Source organism: Ceratotherium simum, chromosome 21, assembly GCF_057802395.1.
Source record: "Ceratotherium simum simum isolate JZ-2026a chromosome 21, ASM5780239v1, whole genome shotgun sequence".
Classification (NCBI taxonomy): domain Eukaryota; kingdom Metazoa; phylum Chordata; class Mammalia; order Perissodactyla; family Rhinocerotidae; genus Ceratotherium; species Ceratotherium simum.
This window is the reverse complement of record NC_141920.1, coordinates 5406194-5422584: the sequence shown is the minus strand read 5'-3', so window position 1 is coordinate 5422584 and position 16391 is coordinate 5406194. Positions and strand designations below refer to the sequence as shown.

Here is a 16391-nt window from a genome sequence, read left to right as displayed (position 1 = left end):
GTAACGCTACACCCACTAGAAGAACTAAAATTATAATAAGAATATCTAGTGCTGGCCAAGATATGGAGCAACGGGAACCAAGAGGCGTTATTGGTGGGAAAGCAAAACAGCACAGTGATTTAGAAAACAATTTGGCAGTTTCTCAAAAAGTTAAATATTCACTTATCATTTGACCCAGCAATTCCCTCTTAGGTATTTATCCAAATGAAATGAAAACGTATGTCCACACAGAGACTTGTACACAAATGTTCATATTAGCCTTATTCATAATAGCCATAAAATGGAAAAATCCCAATGTTCGTCAACTAGGGAATTCATACACAAAACACAGAATATCCATACAATGGAATACTATTCAGCAACAAAAAGGAATGAACTGGTAACAATAGGGACAAATTTCAAATGCAGTTCACTAAGTAAAAGAAGCCAGACAGAAAAGACTACATACCACATGATTCCATTTATACGAAATTCTAAAAAAGGCAAAACCTTAGCATCACAAATTGGTGGTTGCCTGGGCCAGCAGTGGTGAGGGAGGGAGGCATGGACTGCAAAGGGGCAAACAGGGACATGAGGGGGTGATGGGAATGTTCAAACTTGGTTCTGGTCATGGCTGCACGGCTGTATACATTCACCCAAACTCATCTCACCGGATGCTTTCAGTGGGTGAATTTTATTGCATGAAAGATATGCCTCAATAAAGCTGTTTTAAACAAAGGCAGTGATGAGGGGAAAAGTCAGTGTGATGAGCAGTGGCTTACGGTGGCCTGGAGGCCTCAGTGGTACTTTGGCACCAACACTTTGGAAAACCTGGCTCCTTTAGGTTGAAATGACCTGGAGAGGTCATAGTGGATGAGCAGAGTCCAGAAGCATCAGCCTCAGTACTTCTCACTGCCAGCTATACTAATAAAATGAAAGAAAAGAGAACAAACATGCACACCTCGGAAGAATGTCACGAAGATTAAACGAGACCATGGGAAGCTCAGAGCATGGTACCTGGCACATGGCAAACCCTTTAGCATGTCAGCCATCAGTATTACAATATAAGAAAGAATTGCAATAAAAATGTCTATTAAAAGAGGGAAGCTCAAATAAATTATGATAATATCTATACATTGGCAAGCAAGGTGAAGAATTGCACATATAGTATGAGCCCATTTCTCAACACAAATTATGTTTATACAAATATGTGCAATACATGTACACATAAACACACTCATATATACATATACTCATTTAGGGAAAAGTCTGGAAGGATATACTCTGAACTGATCACAGTCATTGCCTAAGATTGTAGTGGAGGAGAAAGAAACTCGCACTATTTAACTCCTGAAATTGCTAAGTATGTGAAAGAGCATGCATTGTTTTTGCGAATTTTTTAAAATATAAAGAAAGAGTATGGCTCCATTTTACATGGCAATGTTCCCTGGAAATGTAACCATGGAAGTAACCCTTCCTGTCTTTGTCCCTTCTTTCCCTCAACCACTCATGCAGTTACAATCATGAGTTTAGCCCAACTAGCTCTAGACTCAGGGCAGGAAGCTTGGAGATGAGCAAGTTCCAGGCCCTGTCCTGAAGGAGCTCAGTCGAAGCCCGTGTGTAGGCAAGAAAACCCATGATGACGAACAGTGACGAGATTCTTAAGACAGAGAAGAAGAACATGGAGGACTAAGCAGGGGAGATGAACAGGGGTCAGGCAGAGAGACGAGGAGAGGTGAGGACACAGGACCCAGATGTCAGAACAATCAGACAAGGACTTTAAAATAAGTATGACCAATATGCTACAGGTCTATTGGAAGAGTTAGACACATTTGGACAGTTAAGGAATACAGGAACTCTGCATTTTCTGCTCAATTATCCTATACACTTAGAAGTCCTCACAAAAATAAAGTCTATTAATTAAAGAAAAAAATGCAAGTGAAATAAAGACTTTTTCAGACAAACAAAATCTGTGAGAACTCAGTGACAGCAGTCTTGTACTAACAAGAATTGTTAAAGGAAGTTCTTGAGACAAAAGAATACCCGATGGAAAGGGGCATTTTATAAAAAGAAATGAAAAGCACAAAATGATAAAAAAAAAAATTTATGTGCAAACATAAAAAATATTTTTCTCATTTTAGTTGCCTTAAAAGATAGTTGACTATCTAAAGCCACGTAGTAACAAGGTATTGTAGGGTTTATAACGTGCAGAAGTAAAAAGTAGGAAAAGAGCACAGCAGATGGGTGGAGGAAGTAGATGCATCGCTGTAAGACTCTCGTGCTGTTATCTGGCACCATATGCAGAGTGGTATAATTTTATTTGAACATATGTTATGATAAGTTAAAGAAGTATATTATAATCCCTAGAACAACCAATAAAAATATTTTAAAATGTTTAATAAGCCAATAGTGGAGATAAATTGGAATTATAAAAAAACATTTAATTTTTCTTGAAAAGAGGAAAATAGGAAGAAGACTTGAGACAAATAGAAAACAAATAGCAAGATGGTAGATTGAAACCAAAGCATCAAATTTAATGATCTAAACATTCATATTAAAAGGCAGAGATTGTTAAATTAGATAAAAAAGCAACTATGGCCTTCTACAATAACCACACTTTAAATATAAGACATAAATAGGTTAAAAATAAAAGTATGGACAGGGGCTGGCCCCATGGCCTAGTGGTTAAGTTCAGCGCACTCCACTTCAGTGGCCTGGGTTCGGTTCCCAGGCGCAGACCTACACCACTCACCGGTGGCCATGCTGTGGCGGCCACTCACATACAAAATAGAGGAAGACTGGCACAGATGTTAGCTCAGGGTGAATCTTCCTCAAGCAAAAAGAAGATGACTGGCAACAGATGTTAGCTCAGGGAGAATCGTCCTCAGGCAAAAAAAAAAAAAGTACGGACAGAAATATACTATACAAACACTAATCAAAAGAAAGCTGGAGTGCATATATTAATATCAGATATAGTAAGCTTCAGAAAAAGGAATATTACTAGGGATAAAGAGGGACATTACACAGTGATAGAGAGATCAATTTATTCACGAAAAAAGAACAATACTAAATGTATATGCACTCAAGAACAGGGGTTCAAAACAGACAAAATAAAAAGTTAGAATTAAAAGAAAAGTAGATAAATATATAATCGTAGTTGCAGACTCTAACATTCCTTTCTCAGCAATTGACAGAACAAGTAGACAGAAAACAAATAAGAATATAGACGACTTGAACAATGTTTTCAACCAACTTGCTCTGACTGACATTTATAAGATATTCTACCCAAAAACTTTGGGATGCACATTCTTTTCAAGTACACATGGAACGTTAACGAAGTAAGAACACATTCTGAGCCATAAAACAAATCTCAACAGATTTAAAAGAAGAAAAATAATACAACGTACATTGTCTGACCACAAAAGACTTAAACTAAGAATCAAATAACAGAAAGATAACTGGAAAATCCTCAAATATTTGGAAATTAAACAACACACTTCTAAATAACTCATTGGTCAAAGGAGAAATCATTATGGACATTAAAATTACTTTATACTGAAAGGTAATGAAAATATTACATATCAGAACTTGAGGATGCAGCTAACATAACACTTAAGTACTTATTACTTAATAGTAATCTTACAATGTAAAATGCAAATGTTATAAAAGAAAGGCCAAAAAAATAGAGTTGAGCATCACTCTCAAGAAATAAGAAACAGAACAGCAATGAAATTCCCCCCCCCAAAAAAACTCCAAGCAAGAAAATAATACCAATTAGAGCAAAAATTATTGAACTAGAAAATAAACATACAACAGAGAATATCAAAGCCAAAATTTGCTTCTTCAAAATAACTAATAATAATCCTCTGTTAAGAATTATCTAGGAAAAAAAAGAGAAAAGGCAACAATAACCAATAAGAGGACGGAAAATGGGGCCATACTACAGATTTCACAGACAATAAAAAGAAAATTACCATTTTCCAACACATAATGAAATAACAGATCTAAGCAATGATTATTTATGACCATCAAAATCATTAGAAGAAAGGCTGGTGAGGAATTTTATAATGAAAGAATCAAACACCTGCGCCCATAGCCCACAGCTCAATATTAACATCTCTAAAAGTAGGACAACTAGACATTGTTTCTTGATGTTTTGTAATAAGAAATACACAAAACAACATATGAAGTATTGTTTAAAAATAAAATTGAAGCAGAATCTAATCAAGTCTCCAAGTGTAATTTTCGGTTTACAGAAAATACGGAGAACAAAGGAACATGTTAAATTACACCATGAGAATAATGACCCCCAAATCCAAATGTGGAAAATTCTACAAGACTAATGACCCCTTCAACAAATAAATGATGCAAGGGGAAGATGAGAGGGAGCCTCAATTAGAGATTAAAAGAGATTTAAGATCAAAAGGAAAAAAAACTGTAAATAAAAAAAGACTTAAGAGATACATCTACCTAACGAAATGTGTGGACCTTACTTGGATCACCATTCAAAAAAACCAACCATAAAAAGGCATTTTTGAATGTCAGGTAAAATTGAACATTGATTGGTAGACTCAAAGTCAGGGAAAAAAGTAAACATAGATGGGCAGACTGGAAGTCAGGGAAAATTGAACATAGACTGGTAGACTGGAAGGCATTATTGTTAATTTTGTTGAGCGTGATAATGACACTGCAGTTAGAGTTAAGTCTTTAAGTGGATAAAATGATATAATGTCTCAGATTTCCTTTAAAATATACTAGCAAAAAAGCACAAAAATTCTACAGATAGGATGATCAAATTCTATTGGGACATTAAAGAAAACCTAAATAAATGAAAAGATATACCATGTTTATGGATTGGAAGTCTAAATATTGTTAAGAGGGCAATTTTTTCCAAATTGACCTATAGATTCAATGCAAACCCAATCTAAATCCTAATAGGTGTTCTGTTTTATTAGAATCTGATAAGCTCATTTTGAAACTTACATGGAAATGCAAAGGACCAGGAATAACAAGTCACATCAAAGAAGAAAAACAAGATGGGAAGTCGTGCTCCATCAAATATCAAGACTTACTACAAATCTACAGCAATCAAGACAATGTGGTAATGGCTGAAGGGAGACAAACAGACCAGTGGAAGAGGAGACAATCCAGGTAAAGACTATCATAAACACACACTGGTTATAACAGAGGTGACACCCCAGAGCACTGAGGAAAGAACATATTTTTGATAAGTAGTATTATGACAATTAGGAAAATCAAACTGGACCCCACCTTTCACACAATGAATAAAAATTAATTTCAGACGGATTACAGATCTAAATGTAAAAGAAGAAAAGCTAAAGCCTTTAAAGCAATATAAAAGAATATGTTTATGATCTTGGGGTAAAGGAAGACTGTTTTTTTTTTTTTTTTTTTTGTGAGAAAGATCAGCCCTGAGCTAACATCCGTTGCCAATCCTCCTCTTTTTGCTGAGGAAGACTGGCCCTGGGCTAACATCCATGCCCATCTTCCTCTACTTTATATGGGATGCCACCACAGCATGGCTTGACAAGCGGTGCATCGGTCCATGCCCAGGATCTGAAACTGCGAACCCCGGGCCGTCGAAGCAGAGTGCGCACACTTAAGCACTATGCCGCCGGGACAGCCCCCAAGGAAGACATTTTAAAGAAGCTTCAAAATGCACTAAGTATAAAGGAAAATGTCAATAAATTTAACTACAGGAAACTGAATAGCTCTGGTCACCAAAAGAACACCAAAAAGAGAGCTAAAACACAAGCCACAGAATGAAAAAAGATGTTACCATTCTTAACTGACAAAGGTTTGAAATCTAGAATATACAAAGAACTCCTACAAACCAATAAGAAAAAAACAGTCAATCCCTCTTCCCCCTACCCTCCAACAAAAGATTTAAACAGGCACTTGACAAAAAAGAAATACAGATGTCCAACAAACACGTGAAAAGTTGTTCGAACTCATAAATAAGGAAAACATAAATTAAAATCACAAAGTGATAGCATTATGTATACTACCACACTAGCAGACTGGCTAAAATTTTAAAATCTTAGCAATTGGCAGATAAAATCTAGGGCAAAGATGGAGTGTAAACTGATGCAACCACTTTGGAAAATGGGAACTATCTACTAAAGCAGAAGATAGCACACCCCATCACACAGCAATTCTCCCTGGACATATGCCCCACAGAGATGCATACCCAGATACATACACAAGATTGTTCACAGCAAAACTGCTCATAACAGTGAGAAAACCTGACTACTCTAACAATAGTAGATGGATAAATGTCAGTATATTCAAACAAGAGAATACTGTTACAAAAGGAACAAACTCAAAACTGTACACAAAACCACGGAGTAACATATCCTATATGACTTCATATATTTCAAGTGCAGAAACAATAAAATTAAATCATATTATTTGGAGGTAGATACTTAGGTGCTAAAACTAGAAAGAAAATTAAGGATGTGATTAACATAAAAATCAGGCTGGTGGTCACGTCTTACTGGGGAGGAAGTGGTGATCAGGAATGGTGGGGAGGACAGACTTCCGGGACAACCTGAGTAATGGCTACACGGGCATTTGCTTCATAAAAATTCCTTAGACTTTACACGTGTGTTTTAGTCAATTATCAATACGTGTTATATTTCACAATAAAAGAAGTTTTAAAGAAAAGTGAAAAAAAGAGAGAGATTAAAGTAGAAAAACCACTGACAATCTCAATAGATGTAAAAGAAGCATTATATAAATAAAATTCAGACCTCACTGAGGATTTTTAAAAACTCTTAGTAAGTTTATTCTATAAAGTAAATGATCTGTACTCTTCAAAAATGTCAACAATATTATGGGAGGCAAAGAAAGGCTGAGAACTGTCAGAGATTAAAGGAGATATGAAACACCAAAATTAAATGCAATATATGACATTGGATTGGATTCTAGACCTAAAAAACAAACCAAAAAAACCCAATAAAAAAGACAATATTAGGATAATTGGCAAAAATTTGATTAAAATCTATATATTAGACAACAGTATTGTATCAAAGTTAAATTTCTTGATTTTGATAATTGTACTTGATTATATAAGTGAAGGGTAAATGTCCTTGTTCTTAGAAAAGTGCTCGCTGAAGTACAGTAGTGCCCCCATCCTCAGGGGGTACATTCCAACACCTCCAGTGGATGCTGAAACTTGGGGAGGCAAAGCCGCGGAGAAGGGGGACTACTGCTGTAGTTAGGAAACGCAACATGATGTCTACAACTTAGTCTCAAATGGTTCAAAGGAAAAAAAGTAAAAATAAAGATAGAATGATAAATCAAATGTGGAAAATGTTTAGGTAGCTACTAAAAATATAAAACAAGATAGGAAGGGAAGAAATAAAACTATCATTCTTCACAGACAACATCATTGTAGTATGTGGAAAACCCAAGAATCCACAGGAAAGTTATTAAAATTAATGAGTGAACTTAGTATATATACACACACAAAGAGAGAGAAATTTAAGAAAATCTTAAAAAATGGAAGGATTAGAACACTAAATATTGTAAATATGTTAATTCTTTACAAATTGATTTATAGATGCAACGCAATTCTAATGAAAATCCCAGCAGGTTTTTTTCCTACAAATTGATGAACTGATGCTAAAATGCATTTGGAAATGCAAAGGGCCAAGTACAATCTTGAAGAACAAAGTGGGAGGACTTACTCTACCTGATACCAAGACTTTGATGATAAAGTTGCAATAATGAAGACAGTGTGGGCTTGGTGCAATGATAGATAAAAAGATCAATGGAGCAGACTACAAAGTCCAGAAGTGAACACTTGATTTAATATAAAGGTGGCAATAAGAGCATAGATAAAAGAGAGTATTTTCAGTCAATGGCAGTGGGTCAGTTGGGTATCACATGGAAGGAAATGAAACCTGACTCCTCCCTCACATTATACACAAATAAAAAAAGCAATTCCAGGTGGATCATAGATCCAAAGCTGAAAGGTAAAACAATAAAACTTCAAGAAGACAACATAAAAAAATATCTTGGTGGCCTTGGGGGAGGCAAACATTTCTTATACACGACATGAAAAGCTCTAACCATAAAAGAAAAAGTTGAGAAATCGTGCACTACATTTAAATTAAGAACCGCTCATCACAAGACACTGTTCAGAGTACCATCACTTCCCTATCTGTAAAATTGGGATAATAATTGGACTCAGTAGCAATTGCTGTGAGCCTCCTATGATTTAATAGATGTAAAAGCATAGAATATAATTTTTAAAAAGTAGGAATGAATGGAAGGTAAGGAAAGAGACTCAGTGAGTATCATCCAGTCTTCACAGAAGAATGATGTACTTAAGGGAAGATATGAGGCAAGGCCGCAGGTAGAGAAGTCCAGAGGACTGTTCAGAAGGAGAGACGTGCGAGGGTTTGTAGGTGGAAGGCAAAGGGGTGTCTAACAGGGGAGAAGGAAGATATAGAAGGCAGAGGCATATCTGATGGGGGAAGGGAGACAGGAGGGAGATACCTCCCCCTCGGAGACAGGAGGGAAGAATGCTCTCGGATTCAGCTTTAGGCGGATCGTAAATCGAAAGAGATGCCTTAGTTTCTGCTTCCTTAACGAAATAAGAGTCAAGGTCAGCTGCCGAAAGTAAGAGGCATAGTCTGAGCCTGGGGTAGAATCCTGCCAGCACCATAAGGAGTGACAACAGAATATGGCAGGACAGCTGCCCGCAAGTCCCCGAAGCACGGTGCAGGAAGAAGCAAAATGGGTGAGCAATCCTCCAACTGATGCTTCTCTACACGATGCATTTACTCTTCTGAGTACTGCATATGGGAAAGAAACCCAGCTAGCAATCCTAATCATTTAAACACCATTAAATTTCATCACCATTTCCTTCCTGGCTTACCAGGTGGTCAGTAAACCAGTAACAAGAATAGTGGAAAAGCCTAATAAAATGGTGCCATTCAGACAGAGTCCTAGCATCCTGGAGACAGCCCGCATTCCACCTCATCCATGAGTCCCTCAGAGCTGTCACAGAGAAGTGGCCTCCACTGTCAGCTTAAACCAGACACAACAGAGGGCTGTAAATGTGCGAAGGACTGGTTGAGCTTACCGGTTGAAGATGTTATCGCTGAAAGCATACTTTTCCAGGCGAGTGAGTGGAGGCAGGTGATCCTGGCCTGGAATGTCCAAGAAGGCCGTTACCCTCATGCTGTCACAATCTGGACCATAGTCTTCAAATCCATCTAAAGGGAAGAACCACACTCATAAGTGTGTATCAACTGTGACAAGTCACACTTGGGCAAAGACGTGGCCTTGTAGCATGCTTTCTTTCACAGCCCTTTCCATCTGAAGCCTCTGAGTATTGCAAACTTGACAATTCATCTAAAATGAAGTGGGCAGGTTTATAATCTAAGAGAAGAGTGATAAGACCAGAGTCATAAAGAAAAGCTAAATGCCCTTCCTTTAGTGCTGCTGGTCTGATGCATAAGCCACCTCTAATCAACATGGATAGGGACCACTCCTCTATCGGGGAACTCAGAAACAAGGGAACAAAGAAGCTCAGCCCTATGAAAAATGGCCGGGGAGTTTATGCAAACAGGTTTAACATGGTCAAAAGAAAAACAAGTTTGACCCTATAAGCAAGAGTCTGACAGAAAGTACCCCCCATGTCTTGTCTTGTCCTAAACGTACTCTTCATACAGCTTCATCCACTCCATGACATCAGTTCCCATCAACCCACAGCCCTGGCCTGGCAACACCCAACCAGGCCCCTCCACGTGGATGTCTAAGGGGTTCCTCCAACTCACAATGGCCAAAGATGAGCCAGTTGTCAAACTGCCTGACTCTTCCTCCTTAAGCCTGCTCTTCCCTGCATCCCAAACTGAGGGCAGGCACCCTCCTCCCTCCAAAGCACTGGGGTGACTGAGCTCATGGGTTCTGGAGCCAAATAGCCCTGGAATGGAATGAATCTCCCAACTACTACTTACTAGCTGTGTGACCAGAGTAAGTGACTTAACCTGTCTACACTTCCATGTTCTCATGTGTAGGGTGGATATAAAACCCCACACTTGCCCCATCAGGATGCTGGAAAAAGTGAGTTCATGCATGTCAAGACCTGTGGGACCTGGCCCCTTATGGTCTGGCCAATCTTGACCCTGGCCACCACCCTTCATGCACCCACACTTCAGGGGTGTAAACGCCTCCCTACCACCCCTTGCACTGAAACAACTGGGCGAGAAACACCACTGGTGCAAAAAAGCAGAGGGTCCCGACCTGGCAGATAGGAAAACCACGGTTAATTTTGGCAGTAATTGATTAGAATTTAAAATAAGACATGACAAATTTGTGTCTAAGTGCTTACTTTTCTTTGAAAATCCAACCACATTTTTCCTCCACTAATTCTTTTAGGCTAGTAATTAGAGCTTATTAAAAATTTACACTATAACAACAGTTAGAGAATTTTAATAAAGAATTATACATTTGTAGAAAAAAATATGTGTGACACAATCAAAATGTCATTTCGCTGCAGGATCCCTGCCAGGGATGAGTACGTCCACACTGGGTTACAGCCAATCCCCTTGATCACAGGCAATTTGTATAAGCTATTCTCGGTGCATTTCAGGGCCCAGGAGAAACACGCAGCCTCCACCCCACAGATATTTACAGAGTGCTGTGGATCCAGGCTGGAGTGGACTTGAAAACATTGTCTAAAGCAGTGGTTCCTAAACTTTTGGGGTCACAGATAGCTCTGGAACCTGTTGATGTCCACAGACATACATACTCAAAACTTTTCATACAGGATCGGGGCTCCAAAAGATCCTCTGAGGCCCACCTGTGCACTTCATAGGTCAAGAACTGCAGTCTTAAAGTAGCAGAAAATACCCACGCACTCTTCAAAATACTCTGCTTACCAGAGAACTAAAGAACTTCGCAATTAGTTCCAGAAAGAATAATTTTTATTGGAGAATATTAATGATTCCACTACACTATTTAAAACTACACTAACTACACACAAGGAAATAAAAGCCATAAGTCATAAAATGTTGGATAATAACTAATCTTTATTGGTTACTTCCTATAAGCCGGGAACTGTGCTCAGAGCTTTCTGCATAGCAGTAGTTCATTAAATCCTGAGAACAACCATATTATTCCCCTGTTTCTGTTAAGGGAACTGAAGCTTAGAGAGGTTAAGCAAGTTGCCAAAGGTCACACAGCTAGAGAGTGGCAGAGTCAGAATTTGAACTCAGAGTCGGACTTCTGGCACTATGCTACACTGCCAGAGAGGAAACCCAAACTTAACTTCCAAAGAAATCCCTCCCACCTCCCTGTCTGGGCTTCGGGCACAGTGGCCTTCCCTTAGTTCTTCAAATGCACCAAAATCCTTCATCTCAATGGTTTCGTACATGCTGTCCCCACTGCCTGAGACGCTCCCACTTCTTACACCCCTACCCCTTACCCGCTGCCCCAGCTTGGGTCTGTGTCCAAAGAGCCCTCACCTGACCCTTGGGAGAAGGCCAATCTCTGGTTATAGCTTCTCCTGGAGCTGTGGGCTCTTCTATCCTAACACTCCGCACAAAGGTGCTGGCACCAGGTTTTATGACTATTCACGTCTGTCCCTCAGCCGCTCTGCCAGCTCCATGAAAGTGCTATAACCCCAGCACCCAGTATAGCACCTGACAAGCAGTAGATGCTCAATAAAAAGTAGTGACACGAAGGAACGATACCACCAAAAGAAACTTAAATGAATGACAACAAATATCGATAAAAACGAATGTTACAATATAGAATCATAAAGAAGCAAGAAAGAACCTTGCAACATGCCTTGATAAATTTCCTCATCTTATAGAGAAATAGTAAATAGATGTGCCCCCAAAGCCAGTCGCAGAACTGCTTTCTTAGAACCTAAATATTTTCCATTCCAGCCCAGTGTTCTTTCAACAGATGTGCAGAAAAATCTTCTAAGATAAAGGCAGAAAGAACAACAAGGCCAGAGGGAAGGGTGATGGTCTCCAAGGCACGTGAAGGAAGGTGCAAGAGACTTCCATTTCCAGCCAAGATGGTAAAAGACTCTCATGGTTTACACAACTAGAAGACCAGAAAAAAATTAATGAAACAACAGTTTTCAGGCACTAGACAACAGGCAGCACAGGACTAGGATCCCTCAGAGAAGGGAGACAAACAAGGAGAGCCCTGAGATAGCAGCAGCTGACAACCTGGAGGGCCCCAGCTACAGAAAAGGAAGTGTGAGGAGAACAAGGTGGTGAGAGTCTGCAGGAGAGGGAGCCGCACAGGTCAGCAGAGCCCCCTGGAAGCTTTAGCTGAGTTCCGATCAGTGCACCCGCGAGAGAAAACTACCAAGGCTAGGAAGGAGCCATCAGAGGCGAGCCAGCAGGACCTTCCCCGGGCTCCCACGCAGCGAGGAGCAGCCTGTTCCCACCAGCCAGAGGAGAAAGACCCTGTAATGCACGGCACTGTCTTAGGGGTAGGGCTAAATCAGTCTAGACTAAAGCCTTCTCTAGGCACCCCCTACCAGGGCTTTAAATCAAGCCTCAATGGAATCCAGCCCAATCTAAGAAAGGTAACTACACATCATAACAAAACCCAACATTATTGGATTTATACAATTTGTACAGTAAAATCTAACAACTATCAACCCAAAATTCTTAATGTCTGGCATCCAATCAAATATTACCAAGCATGAAAAGAAGCCAAATAATATGACCGTAACCAGGAAAAATGAATAAACATAAAAAGTCCCAAAAATGTCAGAGATGATGGAATAGAAAGTGATCTTTAAACAGCAATTAAAAGAACGCTCCATATATTCCACAAAAACACAATGATGTTGAGAGAAATAGAAATATTAAAAAAGACCCAAATGGGGCCGGCCCGGTGGCATGGCAGTTAGGTTCACACGTTCCACTTCGGCGGCCCGGGGTTTGTAGGTTTGGATCCTGGGTGCGGACCTACTCACCGCTTAGCAAGCCACGCTGAGGCGGCGTCCCACACAGAACAGCTACAACTCTACAACTACGAGACACAACTGTGTGCTGGGGCTTCAGGGAGAAAAAAGAAAAAGAGGAAGATTGGCAACAGATGTTAGCACAGGGCCAATCTCCCTCAAAAAAAAAAAAGACCCAAATGTAAATTTAAGAGATGAAAAACAATAAATGAATCAAAAGATAAACCGAAAGCAATTAACAGATCAGACAACTGAAAAAAATCAGAGAACTCAAAGATATAACAATAGAAACTATCTAAAATGGAGCACAGAAAAAATGGAAAAAATAAAAGAATAAAGCACCAGTTATCTGGAGACAATATCAAGCACCATAACATATGTGTAATTGGAGTCCCAGAAGGAAAGAAGAGAAAAAAGAAGAGATGGAGAAAACATTAAAAATTTTAGAAAAATACTGGATGAAAAATTTTTTAATTTGATAAGAACTATAAGCCTGCAGATTCAGAAAACTCCACAAACCCCAAGCAGAATATACATAATGAAATATGACAGTAAGGGGCATCATAATCAATTGCTAAAAATCAGTGATAAAGAAAGCGGTCAGAGAAAAAAAGGCACATTCCATTAAAAAAACAAAGATTAACAGTAGACTTCACGTCAAAAACCACTCAGTGAAGAAGATGGAAAGATATCTTTAGAGTACTGAAAGAAAAGAAAACATTAACCAAGAATTCTTTGCTCAGAGAAATATCTTGCAAAATTTAAGGGGAAACATGGACTTTTTCAAACAAACAAAAACTGCAAGAATTCATCGCCAGTAGACACGAACTATGAGAAATGTTAAAGGAAGCTTCTCAAACAGAAGAAAAATGATACCAGATGGAAATCTGAAGCTCCTCAAATGAAAGAAGAGGGTCGGGAATGGTAAATATGTGGGTAAATACAAACAAGCATTTCCTTCTCATTTTATAATATCTATGTAAAAAATATCTGACTACTAAAGCAAAAATAAGGACAACACATTATTGAATTTATAGCATATGTAGAAATAAAATAGCAATAAGGCAAGAAAATAAAATAAAAGGCATACAGACTAGAAAGGAAAAGTAAAACTGTCTATTCACAAACATAACTGTCCATGCAGAAGATCCTAATGAAATTAAAAGGAAGACACCAGTACCACTGAGTGAGTTTTACAAGATTGCAGGATATAAGTAAATACACAAAAAGCAGTTGTATACTAGCAACACAAAATTTGATATCAAAACTTTAAAAATACCACTTATGATAGCATCAAAAATATGAAATTCTTGGCGATAAATTTAGCAAAATGTGTGACAATCCTATAATGAGAAATTTTTTAAATAATTTTTTAAATAGTGGGGGATGTTGATAATGGGGGAGGCTACACATGTGCAGGGGCAGAGGGTATATGGGAAATCTCTGTACCATCTGCTCAATTTTGCAGTGAACTTAAAAGTGCTCTAAAAATAGTATATTTTTTATTTTATCTAATATTTGTAAACCATATATATTATATCCAGAATATATAAAGAACTCTTAGAGCTCAATTTTAAAAATAGGGAAAAGACTTGAATAGACATCCCACCAAAGAAGATACACAAATGACAGCTAAGCACAGGAAAAGTATTCAGCATCATTAGCAATCAGGGAAATGTCAATTAAAACCACAACGAGGGCCAGCCCCGTGGCTTAGCGGTTAAGTGCATGCACTCCGCTACTGGTGGCCCGGGTTCAGATCCTGGGCGCGCACCGACGCACCACTTCTCCAGCCATGCTGAGGCCACGTCCCACATACAGCAACTAGAAGGATGTGCAACTATGACCTACAACTATCTACTGGGGCCTTGCGGGGGTGGGGAAAGGAGGAGGATTGGCAATAGATGTTAGCTCAGAGCCGGTCTTCCTCAGCAAAAAGAGGAGGATTAGCATGGATGTTAGCTCAGGGCTGATCTTCCTCACAAAAAAAAACCTCAATGAGACAGGGGCCGCCCCGTGGCGTAGTGGTTAAGTGCGCGCACTCCGCTGCTGGTGGCCCGGGTTTGGATCCCGGGCGTGCACCGAGACACCGCTTGTCAAGCCATGCTGTGGCAGTGTCCCATATAAAGTGGAGGAAGACGGGCACAGATGTTAGCCGAGGGCCAATCTTCCTCAGCAAAAAGAGGAGGATTGGCATGGATGTTAGCTCAGGGCTGATCCTCCTCACAAAAAAAAAAAAAAAAAAAACCACTATGAGACAATACGACCACACACTAGGAAGGCTAAATTTTTTTTTTAACTGATTATATTAAATATGTTGGCAAGGATATGGAGCAACCAGATCCCTCATACGTTGCTGGTGGAAACACAAAATGGTACAGCTCCTAAAATGGTTTGGCAGTTACTTAAAAATACATATATATACACTTCCCATCTGACCCAGTAATCCTAGGTATTTACCCAAGAGAAATGAAAACATATGTTTACACTAAGACTTCTATTTGTATTTCACAGCACCTTTATTCATAGTAGTCAAAAACTGGAAATAACCAAAATATCTATCAACTGCTAAGTGAATAAAAAAATTGTTGTATATCTATACAACAGAATACTTCTCAAAAATAAAAAGGAATGAACTACTAATATGCAGCAACATAGATGCATCTCAAAAGTATTATGCCAAGTGAAAGAAGCCAGACACAAAAGATTTCATACTGCATAATTCTGCCAATACGAAATTCTAGAAAAGACAAAAATATAGTAATATATAGCAGACCAGTGGTTGCCTGGGATCAGGGGTGCGGAAAGGTGTGACGGCAAATAGGTGTGACATGACTTTTGGGGGTGCTGGAAATGTTTTGTCTCCTGATTGTGGTTGTGTGGTTGTGGTCACTCAACACTATGTACTTGTTAAGACTCATTTTAACAAATTCAACTTCAGTGAATATTATTATATATAACTTGTACTTCAATAAACATGACTTAAAAAAAGGAAAGAGGGCCGGCCCCGTGGCTTAGCGGTTAGGTGCACGCACTCCGCTACTGGCGGCCCAGGTTGGCGGCCCGGTTCAGATCCTGGGCGCGTACCGACGCACTGCTTCTCCGGCCATGCTGAGGCCGCGTCCCACATACAGCAACTAGAAGGATGTTCAACTATGACATACAACTATCTACTGGGGCTTTGGGGAAAAAAAAAGGCAGAGGATTGGCAATAGATGTTAGCTCAGAGCCAGTCTTCCTCAGCAAAAGGAGGAGGATTAGCATGGATGTTAGCTCAGGGCTGATCTTCCTCACAGAAAAAAACAAAAAAAAAAGGAAAGAAGGAGGGAAGGAGAGAAAGGAGGGAGGAGAGAAGGAAGGAAGGAAGATGAGCAGAAGACTGTCTATTCCTCTATCCTCTCATGAAAGTGAGACTGTATCCACTTGGCAAGTTGCTGGCACTGCT

The 16391-nt window shown here is 39.2% G+C and overlaps 1 protein-coding gene across 11 annotated transcripts in view; it reads right to left on the bottom strand.

Annotated features, from left to right (window-relative positions):
* The window catches only part of LOC101407782 (putative serine/threonine-protein phosphatase 4 regulatory subunit 1-like), a 76996-nt gene that overhangs the window by 40720 nt on the left and 19885 nt on the right, over window positions 1-16391 (bottom strand). For all 11 annotated transcript variants that reach the window (XR_015555543.1, XM_087445075.1, XM_087445081.1 and 8 more), the window contains exon 3: window positions 9095-9227. Coding sequence is in view for 10 of the 11 variants with exons in the window: in XM_087445081.1 (XP_087301207.1) it covers window positions 9095-9227 (133 nt within the window). In the remaining variant the exon portion in view is untranslated. The remainder of the gene's footprint in view (window positions 1-9094; window positions 9228-16391) is intronic.